The following is a 17,867-nucleotide window of genomic DNA, read 5'->3' as shown; positions in this document are numbered from 1 at the left end:
TTTATAAAAGAAAATTTATTTAAAAAAGCTATTTTATTAAAAATCTGTTATTATTTATAAAAATCTGTTATGTAAAAAAAACTCTGTTATAAAAAATCTGCTATGTAAAAAAAAATTATGTTATAAAAAAAACTGAAACAAGAGATTTGCTATAAAAGAAAAATATGCTATAAGCCTATAAATATAATTGTTACAAAAATTGAAAACAAAAAATCAGCAATAAAAAGAATATTATATAATAATATAATATATAATAGGTAGAATACGTAGTATTAATGAATAGTGTTTCATGTTGATTTGAAATAGGTAATAAAAGATCACCTAGCAGTAATAAAAAACATAGTCAAAGGTAATATTGTTCCGGAGTTGAAAGAACCCCCCAACTCCATGCAAGCACCAACCAAAATCACCCGAATCAAGTCAACACCGTCAGGTGACACTATCAAACCCCTCGTGACCGGGACATTCACGACAAAGAACTGATGATTCTCTTTCCCATGGACAAAAAAGTTTTTTTTTTTTTTTTTTTTTAAAGCCCTGCTGTGTTTTTTGGGTTTTCTTTCTAAGAAGAAAAAGCCCTTGGAACTTTTGGGGAAGAGGGAAGGAAACTGAAGCGGAAGAGACCAGTGACAAAGAGAGAGAGTGAAAAAGGCAACAGAAACACACAAAATGATAAAACCACTTGCTCGTATGGCATCGTTTCTGTCAAACCCTCTTTCCAGTCCATCTCTGCTAGCATTAGCCATGACACACGCTCCCCAAGTACACCCACACAACCCTTAGTTCCCAACGCTCGTTTTGCTCCTCTCTGCGCCCCCACCAACTTCTGCTCCTCCAATGGCAACGGCTACTTTCTTCTTCCTCTTCCTCCTCCTCCTCTTCTTCTTCTTCTTCACTTTGCCTTGATTCTTCCCCATATTATCATCCACGCAAAGCGGTCAAACGCTCATTCCAACCAATCTCTGCCGGTATTAGCCGTAGCACACTACATATATATAAATATATATATATATATACACTCTAACACTCGTTTTGCTCATCAGAACCCCTTTAAATTTCTCCAATGGCAACGTTTAGTTTCTTCTTCTTTTTCTTCTTCCTCTTCACTATGCCGTACTTCATCGCCATCTTATCCTCTGCGCAACGCAGCGGCAAAAGTTTGTCGGAGATCCAAGCATTAACGGCCTTCAAAGCTGGTCTCTACGATCCGTTGGGGGCATTGGACGGCTGGGATTCGTCCACCCCGACGGCGCCTTGTGACTGGCGTGGCATTGTGTGTTATGAAAATCGAGTCCGCGAGCTCCGCTTGCCTCGTCTCGGACTCCGTGGTCGGGTCAGTGACCGACTCGCTGACTTGCGAGAGCTGCGCAAGCTTAGCCTCCACTCCAATGGCTTCAACGGCTCCATACCTTCGTCGCTCGCCCAATGCGCTCTCCTACGCGCCGTTTACCTTCACTACAACTCGTTTTCTGGTACCCTGCCGCCGTCCATATTTAACCTCACCAATCTCCAAGTACTCAACGTCGCTCACAACCTCCTGTCTGGAAGAATCCCCGTATATGTATCGCAGAGTCTCAGGTACCTCGATTTATCGTCGAACGCATTCTCCGGCGAAATACCGTCGAACTTCTCTGTGAAATCTCAGCTCCAACTTATCAACTTATCGTACAACCGGTTTTTGGGTCAAGTCCCGGCGAGAATAGGAGAGCTTCAGGAGCTTGAGTATCTCTGGATGGACTCGAACAAATTGTACGGGACTCTGCCTTCGGCTATTGCAAACTGTTCCTCCCTCATACATCTCAGTGCTGAAGACAATGCGCTAAGAGGTCTGATCCCGGCGACCATCGGAGCGATACCGAGGCTTCAGGTGCTATCATTATCGCGCAATGAATTCTCAGGTTCGGTCCCCGCATCTTTGTTCTGCAGCATTGCGTCAGCCAACCACTCGTTTTCGCTTAGGATTGTTCAGCTGGGTTTTAATGCACTCACGGGCATAGTTAAGCCGCCAAATGGGAAATGTTTAAGCGTCATGGAGGTATTGGACCTTAAAGAGAATCAAATACATGGTCTGTTTCCGACGTGGTTGACCAATGTGACGACAATAAGGGCAATGGATCTTTCTGGGAACTTCTTTTCGAGTACGCTACCGGTTGAGATTGGCAATCTTTTGAGGGTAGAGGAGCTTAGAGTGGCGAATAATTCACTCACTGGCGAGGTTCCTAGCGAGATTGTGAAATGCAGTTCGTTACGGGTACTTGATCTTGAAGGGAACCGATTTTCGGGTTTGGTTCCTGGTTTTTTTGGAGGACTAGGGAGCTTAAAGGTGTTATCGTTAGGAAGAAATATGTTCTCCGGTTCAATCCCACTGGAACTTGGAAGGCTCTCCGAGCTTGAAATGTTGAACTTGAGCGACAACAATCTCACAGGGAATGTACCGGAGGAGATAATGCGTCTGAGCAATTTGAGTGCTTTATATCTTAGCAACAACAGGCTCTCCGGAGAAGTTTTATCTAATATCGGGGACTTGAGTAACTTGCAGATTCTCAACCTGAGTCTCTGCGGATTTTCGGGGAGCGTTCCTGCTAGTGTTGGGAGTTTGATGAAGCTAGCAGTTCTTGACTTGAGTAAACAAAACCTATCCGGAGAGTTGCCCATTGAGCTCTTTGGGTTACCAAGCCTACAGGTTGTTGCTCTAGAAGATAACCACTTATCTGGGGATGTTCCTGAAGGTTTCAGCAGCTTGGTTAGTCTACAATATTTGAATCTCACGTCAAATGCCTTTACTGGTGAGATTCCCGCAACATATGGATTTCTTCAATCACTAGTTGTTCTCTCCGCATCACGCAATCGTATTTCGGGTATAATCCCCCCAGAACTCGGTAATTGTTCTGATCTTGAAGTGCTTGAGCTTCGCTCTAATCGTTTGGAGGGGCACATACCAGGTGATATTTCTCGCTTATCTCGTTTGAAGGAGCTTGATTTGGGTCAAAATAGATTAACGGGTGAAATCCCAGATGAGCTCTCCAAATGCTCGTCTCTGACTTCTCTGTTATTGGACGCAAATCACATTGCAGGTCATATACCTGACTCATTGTCCAATTTATCGAAGCTAACAATGTTAAATCTTTCCTCTAACAGATTGAGTGGATCCATTCCCGCAAGTCTTTCACGTATTTCTGGTTTGAGATACTTAAATTTGTCTAGCAACGACCTGGAAGGTGAAATTCCAAAAATGTTGGGTACTCGTTTCAATGATCCTGCTGTTTTTGCCACGAATAGAAATCTATGTGGGAAGCCCTTGAATAGAGAGTGTGCAAATGTGAGAAGGAAAAAGAAGAAGAGACTGATTCTATTTATCGTCGTGGCTGTAGTTGGGGCATGCCTTTTGACATTCTGCTGTTGTGGCTATATCTACGGCCTCTTACGTTGGCGCAAGAAGCTTAGAGAAGGGGCAACTGGGGAGAAGAAACGGAGCCCGGGTCGTGCAAGCTCAGGAGGTGAAAGGGGTCGTGGTAGTGGAGAAAATGGAGGGCCAAAACTGGTCATGATCAATAACAAAATCACAGTTGCAGAGACATTGGAAGCAACAAGACAATTCGATGAGGAAAACGTCCTGAGCAGAGGAAGATTTGGTCTTATATTTAAGGCATCTTTCCAAGATGGAATGGTGCTAGCAATCCGTCGCCTTCCCGACGGGTCCATCGACGACAACACTTTCCGCAAAGAAGCAGAATCGCTCGGTAAAGTGAAGCATCGAAACCTAACTGTTCTGCGTGGCTATTACGCAGGGCCACCCGATCTAAGGCTCCTCGTCTACGACTACATGCCCAATGGAAACCTTGCCACTCTCCTCCAAGAGGCATCTCACCAGGAAGGGCACGTACTCAACTGGCCAATGCGTCACCTCATTGCACTTGGCATTGCTCGCGGGATAGCTTTCTTGCACTCGGTCTCGATAGTCCACGGTGACGTCAAGCCTCAAAATGTTCTCTTCGACGCTGATTTTGAAGCCCATTTATCTGAATTCGGCCTAGACCGACTAACCATCGCAACTCCAGCAGAAGCATCTTCCTCGTCCACCCCGATCGGGTCCTTAGGCTATGTATCACCAGAAGCAGCTTTGACCGGGCAAGCCACGAGGGAAGCGGATGTGTACAGTTTCGGAATCGTATTGTTAGAGATTCTAACGGGAAGGAAGCCGGTGATGTTCACACAAGACGAAGACATCGTGAAGTGGGTGAAAAGGCAATTGCAGAGGGGCCAGGTCTCGGAGCTGCTTGAACCGGGTTTGCTCGAGCTGGACCCGGAGTCATCGGAGTGGGAAGAATTCCTATTGGGAGTGAAAGTAGCATTGCTTTGCACAGCACCCGATCCACTCGACAGACCATCAATGACCGACATTGTGTTCATGCTTGAAGGCTGCCGGGTCGGACCCGAAATCCCTTCCTCAGCCGATCCCACCTCGCTGCCCTCACCAGCCTGAAATCTTTTTCTTCGTTCGTCCCCGGAATTATTTCCCTGAAAGAAGTCCTTCTTTGAGATTATCTATGATGATTCATGGAATGGAATTTAATGTTTTTTATTTTTAAATATTTCTAAGCAATTTCTTGATTTCGTAGTACTGTTTGTGTGTCTGTACAGTTAAAGTATGTCTCATTTAGGGCGACCCTACTACGGTTTCCAGCGAGGAAGTTTTAGTAGGGGAGGTCAAACTATACTGGATGAGGGATCAGGGGGCTCCCACCAAGTACATTCCCGCCAAGTAAGGATGTTATAATCTGTAAACGCCACGTGGTGAATTCAGAAGAGAGGGGAAAGTAGCCGTTAATATGACCGCGACAAGACCCCAAGCGTCCTTATCGGGAAAGGAAAGGGAAAGGCCTGTCACTGTCAGGACCCGTGATGCTCGTTAACTCCTAATACCTACAAAGAAAAATTTCAGACCGACAAATTCATAAATTTAGCTTAGGAATCTCATTATGATCTTAAATAAAATGTAAACAATTTTCATAAAAAATAAAAAATATTTTAAGCATTGACTCATGATCGTATGGTCAAGTTTCTGTACAAAAAAAAGTGTACATGTGTTTGTATTTTATTGCTTACAACAAAAAGTAGACAAAATTGGTTAAAAAGTATAGAAAGGAACATAAAATTAGGGTCATGTCATCCATCTTTTGTTTTTTAGATTTATAATAAACGTATAATATAGATAATAAAAGTTCCAAATTTTATAATTTTTCTTGAAAACCCTTGCCGACTTTACTTGTTGACACGATGGAGACATACCAATCATTTTTCTTTTTAGGATATGGATGTGTATTAATAATATAATATATTATAAAAACAGGATTGGATTAAGGGCATTGCCACGTTGGGTATTGGGAGGAGGGAAATAGTAATGTTGACAAGATTATATAAAGTGATTATTTATTAATTTTGTTATTTTTTAAAAAAGTAAAAAATTATTCAATCATTTTTATATAATCAGATAAAAATAAGATGATAATCAGTCTGTAAAGGTTGGTAAATTATTCCTCTCCTTTATTTAAGAGTATTTTTATTGGCTTAATAAAATGTATCTTTAAAATTTAACTAATATTATATTTTTTTATATTTATATATTTCATTTAAATTTAATTCTCATGTTGAATTAGTTATTTATTCTCTATATAATATTAAAATATTATTAAATTAATACTTTTTTATTTAATTTATTTGTATCACATTTTATAATTCTATCAATTTAATATTAATAATAATTATATTTTAATTTAATTAATATTAAAAAATAATATTTTCAAAAGTCATTTAATGCTAATAATAAAAAATATTTGATTAAACTCATTTAAAATTCTATTTAAATTTATTAATTACAAATCAAATATTTGTATTTTTACTTAGAGTGAGAAACTAATATTTTAATATTTACTTGGAGTGAGAAATTAGTATTCTAATGTTTGGTGAATCAATTGTAGTTCTTCATTTTTGACCAATCACTGTAGTAGAAATCTATCTTATTTTATATTTGGTCAATCCAATGTGAGGTATTTTGACATTAATTATATAAATTTTAACTAATTTTTTTATTTGGTCAAGCCAATGTGAATACTCTGATATTATAGGTCGAAAGGATTTGCTCTTGTAAAACTTATGAACTAAAATTTTTGCACGATAGTATTTGTGGGATTGGACTATTCCATCCAAAATCAATAACTATAGCTCAAATCAAATATGTCGCAATCAATATGGCTCCCATGGTCACGCTTAAAAAGAAAAACTACACTAGCAGCCCCTCTCACTCTTTAAAAAATAAAAAAATAAAAATAATAAAAGAGAATGATTGAACATTTCTCATTTAACTCAAATAATGTAGTTTTACAAAAGCAACTTGCTTTGTAACAAAATACTTTCCCTTTTCTTTTTTCTCTCTATCCAGGATAAAATACCTTTTGTTGTTGTCAAGATTTTAGTCCGTTCACTGGGAGCAAGGGGATTGGAGTTTCAGCTCCACCCACCTCCTCCACTAGCCAATCGTAATAGTCGAATTTACTTTCATGTTTTATCTATTTTTTCTGCTTTTTGTCATAGATTTTTCTTCACAGTACTGCAACAAGCCGATCTCCTGCTTTATGATGCCCTTTTGACCAACATGTGCCGTATTTTCTGCATCTTTAGTCGCCGATCTTTTAGTTCGTAGAAGGTTTTTGCTCATCCGTTCGTCACGCTCATTGCACACGATTCTTATGTCGTGCACGTCAACCACACGCCACCGCATTCTGGAGTTGCTTCTGTGGACACGCGCGGCTCTGTCGGCATTAGAGGCTTGGGATCCGACTCTCCATTCTACTCAAAATGGCGACGCGTGATTTGCACGAGCCGTCACAGCTTGTGTTGGTCCTTCACCAGCAACTCGACTTCATTTCGGGCTGCTACCCTATGTTCCTGCTTTTCTGAACCGATGATCAAGTGAAATTGGCTGTGATTGTCTCTTCCAATCGGTCCAAACCAACAAGATGCAACATAATCTCCTTTATTGCGACTTTTGATCGCGGTATTGTAGTCTATTTTAATAGACTATACACAAATTGTTTTAATCGACTTTTCCTAATGGGACATGGGTTAGAGGCAATTACTTGGCTCCAGATTTTTTTTTAATATAATGTATTTATTAGTTTTGGAATGAATGTAAGAGATTTTCACCTAACTAAATTTATATTTTATAATTTTTTAGTTCATCTATGAAATGTTAAAAAAAAAAATAATAATAAATAAGGAATAATAACAATAATACGGTGGCGGGGTCCCACCGTATCAACCTAAAATTTAAAATCCTGAAAAGAGAACACAGTGATGAGGGTGACAGTAGCATCGTGAGTGTGTCAGCCGGCGTAAAGCCAAAGTCAAGTGAACACTACTTTTGAGTTAACGGGGGCGTAAATACTTGTAATGTGCGCTTGCAAGTTCTGAGAATGGACCCCATCCCACGTAAGTAACAGCACTGTGTGTGAGTGTATTATAGACTCGACTTGGCGAGTCGAGACGTGTCATTTTCAATACCAGTCCCCAGACATTTATGATTCACTTCTTCTTACGTGACCCACGTCCTTTTTTTACCACTTGCGGATTCAATATTCCCATTCCTCCCTCTCATCAATCCGCCGTGGAAAGAAATCATCGAGTAAAATTGGTATCTTCATGCGTTTGTCCTTGTACAGAGTGAAAAGGGCATCTTTAGTTTCTGTTTTTTTTTACTGAATATAAGTCAAATTCAAGTAAAAACATCCATAAAAATAGCTGTAACTTGTAAAAATAAAAACTTGCCGACCATACCGCTGTCGGGGTCGAAACAACCCAGTTGGCTCCCATGTTGATATCTGAGGAACCCTAAGCTCGAGAACTTGAGCCTCTTTAACAACAGTACCATTTCTAACTTCAAACGGACGGTTGCATAGATATTAATTGTCCTATCTCGTATTTTATATAGAATAACGAATTGGGGTGCAAATTTGCTGTAATTTTTTCAACTAAATATTGAGGTGCAAATTCATTTTTTTCTCATTATTAGCAGATCATGCAATTTACAACTTGCTGTCATCCTTTGTGAGTCTGTGACCGAACGAGATGATGGTTGTATATGTCGTGAATCAGAGACAAAGCAGCTAGCTGCCGATCTAAATGCTGAAAATGTCGTGTCGCATTAAGAGCTAGCATTCACTGTAACCACGACGAACAACAAGTGTTCATATTATTCTATTGTGAAATAATGGTAGAACTCTGGCATGCAGTCCTCCAATAGACAAATTGTGTTTCTAGCTTCCCTCCTCAGGCTGGCATTTGCACAAATGGTTTGTAGCCATAATGATGTCGCCCAAGCTTACGAGCACCACCTCATTTACACACTGAAAATAAATGTAATCTACTCCGTTGGCTCATCTCGTACATGTGCAGTAGTGATGAAAGGCATTTAATCACTCCCTACCACTACCTGGGCATGACATTAATAAGGTGAGTATAGATTTGCCGAACTTCCATGCGATGAGTAATGAGTATGCTCCGATGTTATTCCTTTATTTTCCTATATATACTATGCTCTATTATAATCTTAATCGATGTTATTCCCTTATTTTCCTATATAAACTATGACTAACATAAGTGTTACATTAGTCCTGTTACAAGTAGTATTTACTCATATATTGATCGGTGGCTTGAATTCGAAACTCATCTCAACTTATCTCATCTCATCATTACAACTTTATCAAATTCTCGCACAAAATATAACAAACAATTCAACTTTTTCAAATCTCAAAACAATAATAATATTAAAAATAATATTCTAACAATATTTTATTCAACTCATCTAAAACCATTAAAACCGCAGTAAAATAAACATGACTCATTCATTTAATTATTCTTTTTAGGTACAAAACCATACACTACCCGTAGGCAGATATCTTCCACAAGATTATCATAAATGATAAAGATACACTTAAAATGAATTGAAATAGATATGATAAATGAAATGTGAATGTTCTACATGTAACAATGATGGCAGTTTATATCTATTATACACATGAACAATATTACAACGTTGTCTTCTCTAGGCAGATGTCAAACCTTCCGGCAATAATTCAGCATCTGGGTCGGGTGAAAGATATCTGCGACAGGCATAAAGAACAGCTGAATGGAAACCATTTGCGTTATCTATAAACGCAAAGTGCCCAGCCTGCATTTGAATATTAATGAAATTATATCAATCTCCTGATTAATGGCTTTCAAATGCCCAAAAAAAAAAAAACGCAATCATGCGTGTGAATGTGTGCTCACACACACAAATATAGGAAGAAATGGAGAGTGCAGGACCTGAGGAACCCGAATGATTTCACAAGGGACCTTCATACGCTTGCGAGCTTCTTGAGCCCCTTCATAGCTCACCCAATCTTGATGGCCATAAATAAAAGTGGTTGGCACTTTCCATTCTGATGCACTGCACACAATAAAAGATAGGATTATGTAATCGTTTCAAAAGTCCTATTTTCTACAAACCAAACCCCCAAAAGAAATTGCTTCCATCCCCATCTCCCTGCAACAACACTCGCAGTGTTAATTTAAGATGGTGACCAAAAAAACCAATAACCTGATTAAGCACTGTAAGTAATTAGCACAATCTCGGTGTGGGCATACAGTTTAGCTCAAACAAAGCATGGCTATGATTCAGTTGGTCATTGGTAAAGTACCAGAAAAGGAATTACATTAGCAGCAGGAATAGAACTAGTACATTTGTATCAGTACCAACCTAATTTTTTTTTTTTTTTTTTCTGTCGGTACCAACCTACCTAAATATGTATAGTCCATCTCTCTAAATGTGCATATCTATGTAAGATAAAAACACACAAGTCAAATTCAATTCCAAAATAAATCATAAGCTGTAACTATTTACAAAAGTTAATAAGTTTATAGAATCATCTTACAATAAGTATTTCTTCTGAATACAAATGTTCAGAGTTTCTACATATATGGGAAAAATTTCAAAAAACAACTTAGCATCTTAATATTATATTATGTTGGAGGACGGTTATTCATTAAATAAAATCAATACATTAAACTATTAATTTAGGAGGCAACTTCACAAAAAAGAAAAATAATAATAAATAAATTGGAGCCCCACCCCAATAACATGGGTCTGCCCCTGATTAGCAGAATACCATGTATATAAATTTGTGCATGCGAACGTGCAATTTGTGCATGCGAACGTGCATGCATTTATGTCTTCATGAATTCCTTCACAAGAAGAGAGATCCATAGTTTTGCAAATAAAACCAACCACCAAGAAAGGAAGAAATTGGTATGTAACAAATATCGTAGAAGTCATCTATTTCCTCATATTCCAGGAAGAGGCCATTGGTCACTTGCAAATTATGCACAGAAATATCATATGGGAATCCACTCCACTACCTCACAAATGGTGTATTAAGATGGACAGGAACTCCCATTCCTTTTACGGAAATGAAATCATAGTGATTGAAATATTTATGTCAGAGTATTCTCCAATTAGATGAGAAGCCCTAAGGGGTTTTCTTCACTATCCCTCTGGAAGCTTATGGATCTTTGTAATTCCGATCACAGGTGTACCCTCTTGTATACTAGGGATATGCGTCCTTTCTTACTTGCTTTTGAATGAATTTTATTATTACCCAAAAAACCCAGGGTTATGGTTTCACCCATTCAATCATAAAAAATTTGGGTACGACTCAAGCATTATCTTTTGGACATCTAGTATTAAAAAGTGTAGCAGTTATAACTAAAAATTGGAAAATCTATAACACCCAAAGCACACAAAACAAAGTTGATAAATAATATAAAATTTAATATACTTTTAAATGACCAGGTTCAACAGACCTGTGTATGAGGGGCATCCGAGCAAAGGCTCCAAAGGAAAATATATATTTTAGGCACAATTCTCCACTTGCTTTTGCCGCCAAAGTATGGTAAACATAATCTTCAATTGAAAACACAACCATTAGCGGTTCGATTATTCTGAGTAGTATATATAATATAACATTTTTATCTTATATTACCTGTAAGCAATTTGGACTCCTCGTCAGTCAGTGTGTCTCCAGTTGTGTAAGTACCGAATCTAGCACTCGTGTACTTTTGAACAAGATTTGGACCCCAAGGGCCTATACCTCTGCAATAAATGAAAAAATAAGATACAAAAAGACAAAAGGAAAATTGTACAATCAAATATTCGGTACGCTAAGAGAGAGAGAGAAAGAGAGAGAGAGAATTAATTCTCCTTTCAGAACATTATAATTTAATTCAGCCCATTACTATGAGTGAATTTGAATTCAAATTCACAACTCAAATAATCAACAAAATTCATATAATTGACTATGTGGTTCAATCAATTGTTTCAAATAGACATAACTTAAGTGTGGCAATACAGTATGTCTAGTCTTACGATTCAGTGACAAAGATCACTCAAATAAATTCAATTCTGGGAAAAATGTTCACTCTTGCCTGGATTAAATATGGATTTTGAAAACCAAGAACAACTGCTTTCACTGAAACAGTAGACCTTTATGATATGATATGACCTCCTCAATAACGAAGACAGTTGGAATCCATTCGTTACACATCAAAGAGATATATTACAGGTAATGAGTGAAATTATGCTAGCATCAAGGGATGCATAAAAATAAAGTACAGCTTAGCTTAGCATAGCATGCGTCCAATTCTACATGGATTTTAGAAAAGCTTCTTCATTATGATTGACTAAAATTCCTCAACCATGTTTACAAAGTGGCAGTACAATTAATTAGTCAAATCTCATTGCAAGTTTTCCAGCAAACAGACTAGATTAATACTGCAAGCTGCAAGTAGTGCCTCAGAAAGGTAAGGCCATGGGACAGGGTGTTAAGCCCCTCATGCACAAGGCAGAAATGCAAGAAAAAAAATATCAGATAGAAGAATGGATGAGGTTATTGTTCGTATTATGGTTTCAAGGGAAGACATTAGAAGAAAATGATAACAAATATTTACCGGATGATTTTCTGAGGAGTAAAATTAGACTCCCACAAATGATTCAGAATTGCTCCTTTCCATGTCGCTCTGAACCGGATAAGCGACTCAGAGGCATCTGACTCTGATGAAAATCCAACAGGTCCAACTAAAATCAAGTGCTGAACATGATCGGGATGCTATAGATAAAAAAAATAGCATCAGAATTCAGAAATGGTACTTTATATTAATTCTAGAACTCAAACAATGATGGGAGGAAGCGATTACCTTCAGAGCATATTTAGCTGCAACATACCCTCCAAATGAATGTCCAAGCAATATAAAGTTGCTAAGGTTTTTGGCTTTTCGCCATTCCTCAAACGAATCAATGAACCATGCCTCAGTTTCTGCATTGCCAATTGCAACAACAAACTCAACCTATATTCTATTGTGCTGTAGTATCTTATCCCATCTTTATAAACAAGCAGTATATAGTGACTTCTGTGTTCAACATAGAAGAAACCTAAAACTACCTTCAGTGCTTTTACATGTGAAGTCAGGCCTGCTTGATCCACCCCAGCTGCAAATAAAGTTGATTGAGGCACTTAAATTAAAAAGCAATAAAAAATTTTAAGAGCAGCAAAGAGAATGTAGAGAAACACATCTAATCGACAACAAAACTCCCCCCATTGGCCAAAGAGGGGGAAGAAAGCAAGTAGATAACATGTACAATGAGAAGCAAAACATACTTGTCCAAAAAAAAAAAAACAAAAAACAAAACACACAACGGCTTTGGAGCAGTTTCTGGAAAGCACTTTCAGGACCAAGGGGCTTAATAAGAAAAATATGCGTCACTTTCAACATTAAAAAAACAAAGACTGCAACCAACATTCAATTCAACATTAACTTGTAATATCCATTCCACCTACTAAATTAGTGTCAAAATTGACGGCTTTGGGGGCAGCTGAGATAATCTATTAACTTCCATAACTAATAGATTAGTCCCTGCTAATTTGCAATGCTGCAATTTTAAAAGTAGTACAAGTACAAAATTAGCTTATTATTGCAGATGTAGTATATAGTCAGCGAAATTACCGAATCGTCAACAAAACTGTAGAATCAAGACAAGGAGACTCACCCAAGCTGATCAATGGCGATGACCCTAAAACGATTAGCAAGTGCATCAAAATTCCTGAAGAAGAAACCTTGAGAAGCACCATAACCATGAACCATCACGAGAGTGGGAGAATTATCCTTGGCATCAAATGTGACTGTGTTGATAAACCTCGGTTCATCGCTTTTAGAACGAAACCACCTGACCTTCGACCCGGGTGGGCCAGAACCAATATTAACCTTTTCTTGAACATACGGGGTCCTGAAATTCAAGTAGATGCACACACACCATCTCAAATGAGACAAACATCAATCATAATTTTTATTAAACTCATAATTCCAAAATCAACCTCACTGAAGTTCCTAACCCAATTTTAAGGGTTTAAAAAATTATTGGGAGAAACTAAAATATCGGTTTGTTCAACTACCAATCGCCATTATATTCGAGCAAGGCAAATTAGAGCTTTTCATTTAATGGAAGCGAATAATTGGGTTCATCCTCAAATTTACTAACACATTTCATATTATCTCTGAACCAAAGGCAATTGGAATTGAAAAGGAAATCATTTCCTATCCAACAAATTCTAGGCAACCAACCGACATGCTAGGGTTCCGGAGAGAGAGAGAGAGAGAGAGAAATACTTGACGAGAGAGAGAAGACGCTTCTCGGCGGCAAGGATGTGATCAGTTGAGGAGGGAATCCAACGAAGAACAGAGGGCCACAAAGACCATGATTTCGTCGTGGACGCAGGAGAAGATCGCATCTCGGCGTTTCTGATCTCCTCCGCCATTTTTGACCACCGAAGGCGAGATAGGCTCATGTAAGTTGTAATTCTCTACGTTTACGAGAACCAACACAGACCCCCGATTATATATAAATAATACGCACAAATAAACTGGTCCCGTTGGGTCCGACTCTGACGGACACTTTTTTTTCTTTTTAAATAAAATAATAAAATAAATAAATATATTCCCGAAAGAGCTTGGAAGTAACTTTCTGTGCACGTGTCAGGCATCTGCTGGCTTAAAGCACCGATCCGTCAGAGGAGCACCTTCTAGTCCACTTGTATCCACGCCGTTGATAAGTAGAAGAGATGAGAATATACGTTGGCAGTGACGTCCTTCCGCTTCCCGGAAGGGTGCGCGCCAAAGTTGAACTCCAAGTTTGTTTAGTCTGTCTTGGCAAACCAGTTCAAAGACGGAAATTCGTTAACAAGCACGGCGGTTCTTTTGAATAACCGTAGTCAAAAGAAAATGGTGGCTGGCTTGGCATGATGATACCAGATTGTAACAATTTTTTAATTATTTTTTCAATTTCAATCTTTTGGTAGTACGGATATCGATATGGCCTCACACTCATTGGTGTAGAGTCTGTTTTCAGGTTTCAGGTGATAAACCAAGGCAGTGGTCTGACTGGTTGGCTTTAGCTGAGTGGTGGTACAATACCAGTTTCCACACCTCGACTAAGATCACTCCCTATGAGGCAGTTTATGGTGTTCTACCTACACCACTCAGAGGCTATGTTCCAGGTCTTTCCTCTAATCAATCTGTGGAAGAATTCTTGAAGTCTCGAGAACAGATTTTAGACATTTTGAAGACTAATATGTTGTTGGCACAAGAAAGAATGAAATTTCAGTATGATAAACAGCATACTGAGAGAACTTTTACAGTGGGAGATTGGGTTTATTTAAGGCTTCAGCCTTATAGACATAAGTCTTTGGCAGTAAGGAGAAACATGAAACTGTCACCTAAGTTTTTTGGTCCTTTCCAAATATTGTAAAAGATTGGACAGGTGGCTTATCGTCTTGAATTACCTCCACAGTCACAATTACATCCTGTTTTCCATGTCTCTTGTTTAAAGCAAAAGATTGGGCATCATATTTCTCCTTTGACAACATTACCTCCAGTGGATATTCAAGGTAAACTTGCACCTGAGCCTCAGATTATTCTACAGCGTCGTAGCAGAAAAGTGAACAGCAGAGCAGTGGTCGAAGTTTTGGTTCAGTGGGAAGGCACTGATGCTGATCAAGCTACCTGGGAACCTTATTGGCAATTAAGGAAAAGTTTTCCTCACCTTGTGGGTAAGGTGCTTTGAAGGGGAGGGGTATGTAAGGGTCCAGAGGTTGAGCAATGTTGGGAGAGATTGTGTGCAGAAGTAGTTAAAGTTGTTGAAGGCTCGTGAGAATAATCAGTTGTTGAAGGCTCGTGAGATTGAATGCAGAAGTAGTTAAAGTTGTTAGAAAGTTAGTTTTGTTAGTGTGGTAATACGACAGGTCATGAGTGTATTCTTGTTTAATAGAGTTTGATTGCACGATGTCGTTGAGTTGAATGTAAAATGTGTAGGAAGCTCGAAACGGTGTCGTTCTAATAATGTTTAGCTATAAAAACAGATTGGAATGAAGTGAAAAGGGATAAGATGAATTAACAGAATTTCCCTCGTAATCTTTCTATTCAATTCTCTATCTCTTTTCTCTCTCTACTTCCTGGACTTTCTCTCTCTAGTTCTTGGTAATTCATATTCGGTGAAGGCGCTCATTACATAATCTAATTGCGACTCCAAATTTTTAAGGAAAATGTTATTTTTATTGTTCTTTTTAACCGTTTTATTTTACTGCTATGATTTTTATTTTATTTTTTTTTACTTAACAATTAATGAAATATTTTTTAATAATATTATAATTTTTTTATTTTTTACAAAATATATATAAAAAAAAAATACAATTTACCTACCGATAACTCCCAACGGGAAGCTGGGAGGGTGGACGTGGCACGTCCCAATTTTTAAAGTTCTAGCCATTTCTAAGCCTTTGCTTGAAAAAAAAAAAAAAAAAAAAAATTAAGATTTGCATGCTTGAATTTCTTGATATTATAATAGGATATAAGCCGATCTATTTCAATGATTTTAAAGTGTTTGGAAGTAACACCTGGAAACAATAAAGTGACTATTTAAAATAAGATAAATCTATTTATTGTTCTTTTTATCACATCTTCTCAATATATCTTCATGTGATATTAATGATATATCCATAAATAAAATATAATAAATAATTTGTAATAATTTAATATCACATTATAAAATAATAAAAAAATCATGATAAAATAGATGATGAATTGCGTTACTTTATATAAACTTAACAAGGTTTTTAACCTTTGTTTAAATATAAAACCAGAAAAAGGATGATCCCTTTTTTTTTTTATCTTTTTAAAATAATAAATCCCAATAATCCCGTTGACATCAGTCCAATTATAGGTGGCTATGCAACTATATATGAAAAATTATACTTTCAAAGTCAGTTAATAGACTATGGAGCACACTTATAAAATGTTTCTATAATATAATTTGATTTAAAAGATAAATTTTAAAATTTAATTTTTATAAATCAAATCTTATCATTTAAGTAATATGAATATTATACTTTACGTACCGACTTGATAATAGAATAACTTAATATACATACATGCAGACACCTCAAGTCTATCTCTAAGCATTAGCAGTAGGGGTGTAAAAAAAATCGAAAAACTGGATGAACTGGATCGGATTGGACTGAACCGGTAGATTTGATCCGATTTTTAAGTGATTTGGTGCGGTACTAGTTCTTAAGAATAAAAACCAGTGCGGTACCAATTTCCGGTTTAAACCGAATTGAAACGGTATATATATTTATAAAATTTTATATTATATGTACTTTTTTATATTATATTATGTATATATTACATATTAAGTTGCTAATTAATATAATATGAAATTATAATCTTATTATTCAAGTCTATTAATCTTATAATATTATATCAATATAACATGTGATATAATATAAAACCAATCTTATAATTTGTAATACAATATTTGATATAACAAATAAATTTTAGTCTTAAACATAAACATTAATATTAAGTTATTTATATATATATATAAATGATAAATACATTTTTAGAATAATAAATTATAATATATATTCTTTTTTTAAATACATTTTTACACATTTAATCATATATACTCATATAAAAAGTCTGCAACTTATATAACTATAGTTAAATTCAATATCATGCTAATATGTGTTCATTATTATAAAATAATATACTTATATTATAATATATTAGCAGTGAGTGACGTGCAATGCACATTTTCCTAGTGACTAATATCTATAAAATGTAAAAATAATGTTTTTTTAAATAAAATTAATTAGTCAATAATTTAATATACAGGAATAGAAAAATAAAATTTAACAAGTATCATAATGACAACAAAATGTTATAGTAATATGAGTAATATTAAAATTAAAAGATTTTGGATATTCTAACAATAGTTTTCTTAACAAAATATATAAATTATAGAATTTAACCACACTACGCAATGACTTAGGGAGCACTAAACAAATCATTTTATCTAAATAATTTTAGTTAATTAAAAATATTATGATATTTAAATTATATTAAAAATTATAATTATTTATATAATTTTATTCTCTTAAAAATATTTAACAAAACTCTATTTTTTATTTAATGATAAAATATGAGTATTTTATAAATTAAAGTTGAATTTATATTTTAATTATCTATTTTAAGTTGTTTATTTTTAATGTTTTAACATCTATTGTTGTATCAATTATAGAGATTCAAGATGAAATGTTGAGATTTAAAGTCTCAAATCTTAATTTTTACAATCACTATTTATTACTGTTGACTTTTAGCGTAAACAGTAATAACTGTTTATTACTGTTGACTTTTAACGTGAACAATAATCATTGTTCATTACT

General features: G+C 36.3%; 2 protein-coding genes across 2 annotated transcripts; one reads left to right on the top strand and one right to left on the bottom strand.

The window, feature by feature from the left end:
• The first annotated feature begins 597 nt into the window (after positions 1 to 597).
• LOC108991311 (probable LRR receptor-like serine/threonine-protein kinase At4g36180) lies at positions 598 to 4,621 on the top strand. Its single transcript, XM_018965492.2, has one exon. The coding sequence runs from the start codon at positions 1,064 to 1,066 to the stop codon at positions 4,481 to 4,483; it is 3,420 nt and encodes a 1,139-aa protein (XP_018821037.1). The 5' UTR covers positions 598 to 1,063; the 3' UTR covers positions 4,484 to 4,621.
• Positions 4,622 to 8,877: 4,256 nt separating this feature from the next.
• On the bottom strand, positions 8,878 to 13,978 carry LOC108991383 (probable 1-acylglycerol-3-phosphate O-acyltransferase). The gene is made up of 9 exons (XM_018965611.2): positions 13,756 to 13,978; positions 13,139 to 13,375; positions 12,534 to 12,580; positions 12,289 to 12,407; positions 12,043 to 12,200; positions 11,079 to 11,188; positions 10,900 to 10,999; positions 9,364 to 9,487; positions 8,878 to 9,226 (listed from the first exon to the last, which is right to left on the bottom strand). The coding sequence occupies exons 1-9, from the start codon at positions 13,932 to 13,934 to the stop codon at positions 9,101 to 9,103; spliced, it is 1,200 nt and encodes a 399-aa protein (XP_018821156.1). The 5' UTR covers positions 13,935 to 13,978; the 3' UTR covers positions 8,878 to 9,100.
• Positions 13,979 to 17,867: the final 3,889 nt, after the last annotated feature.

The sequence above is a fragment of the Juglans regia genome, chromosome 11 (assembly GCF_001411555.2).
Source record: "Juglans regia cultivar Chandler chromosome 11, Walnut 2.0, whole genome shotgun sequence".
NCBI lineage: Eukaryota > Viridiplantae > Streptophyta > Magnoliopsida > Fagales > Juglandaceae > Juglans > Juglans regia.
The sequence above is the reverse complement of the archived record's forward strand: the minus strand, read 5'-3'. Positions and strand labels throughout refer to the sequence as shown.

Coding starts and splice junctions, on each gene's coding strand:
- LOC108991311 (XM_018965492.2), top strand. CDS start 1,064: ATGGCAACGTTTAGTTTCTTCTTCTTTTTCTTCTTCCTCTTCACTATG.
- LOC108991383 (XM_018965611.2), bottom strand. CDS start 13,934: ATGAGCCTATCTCGCCTTCGGTGGTCAAAAATGGCGGAGGAGATCAGA. Junction 12,201..12,288: donor CAGCTAAATATGCTCTGAAG/GTAATCGCTTCC, acceptor TTTTATCTATAG/CATCCCGATCATGTTCAGCA. Junction 11,189..12,042: donor ACTCCTCAGAAAATCATCCG/GTAAATATTTGT, acceptor CATTTATTGCAG/AGGTATAGGCCCTTGGGGTC.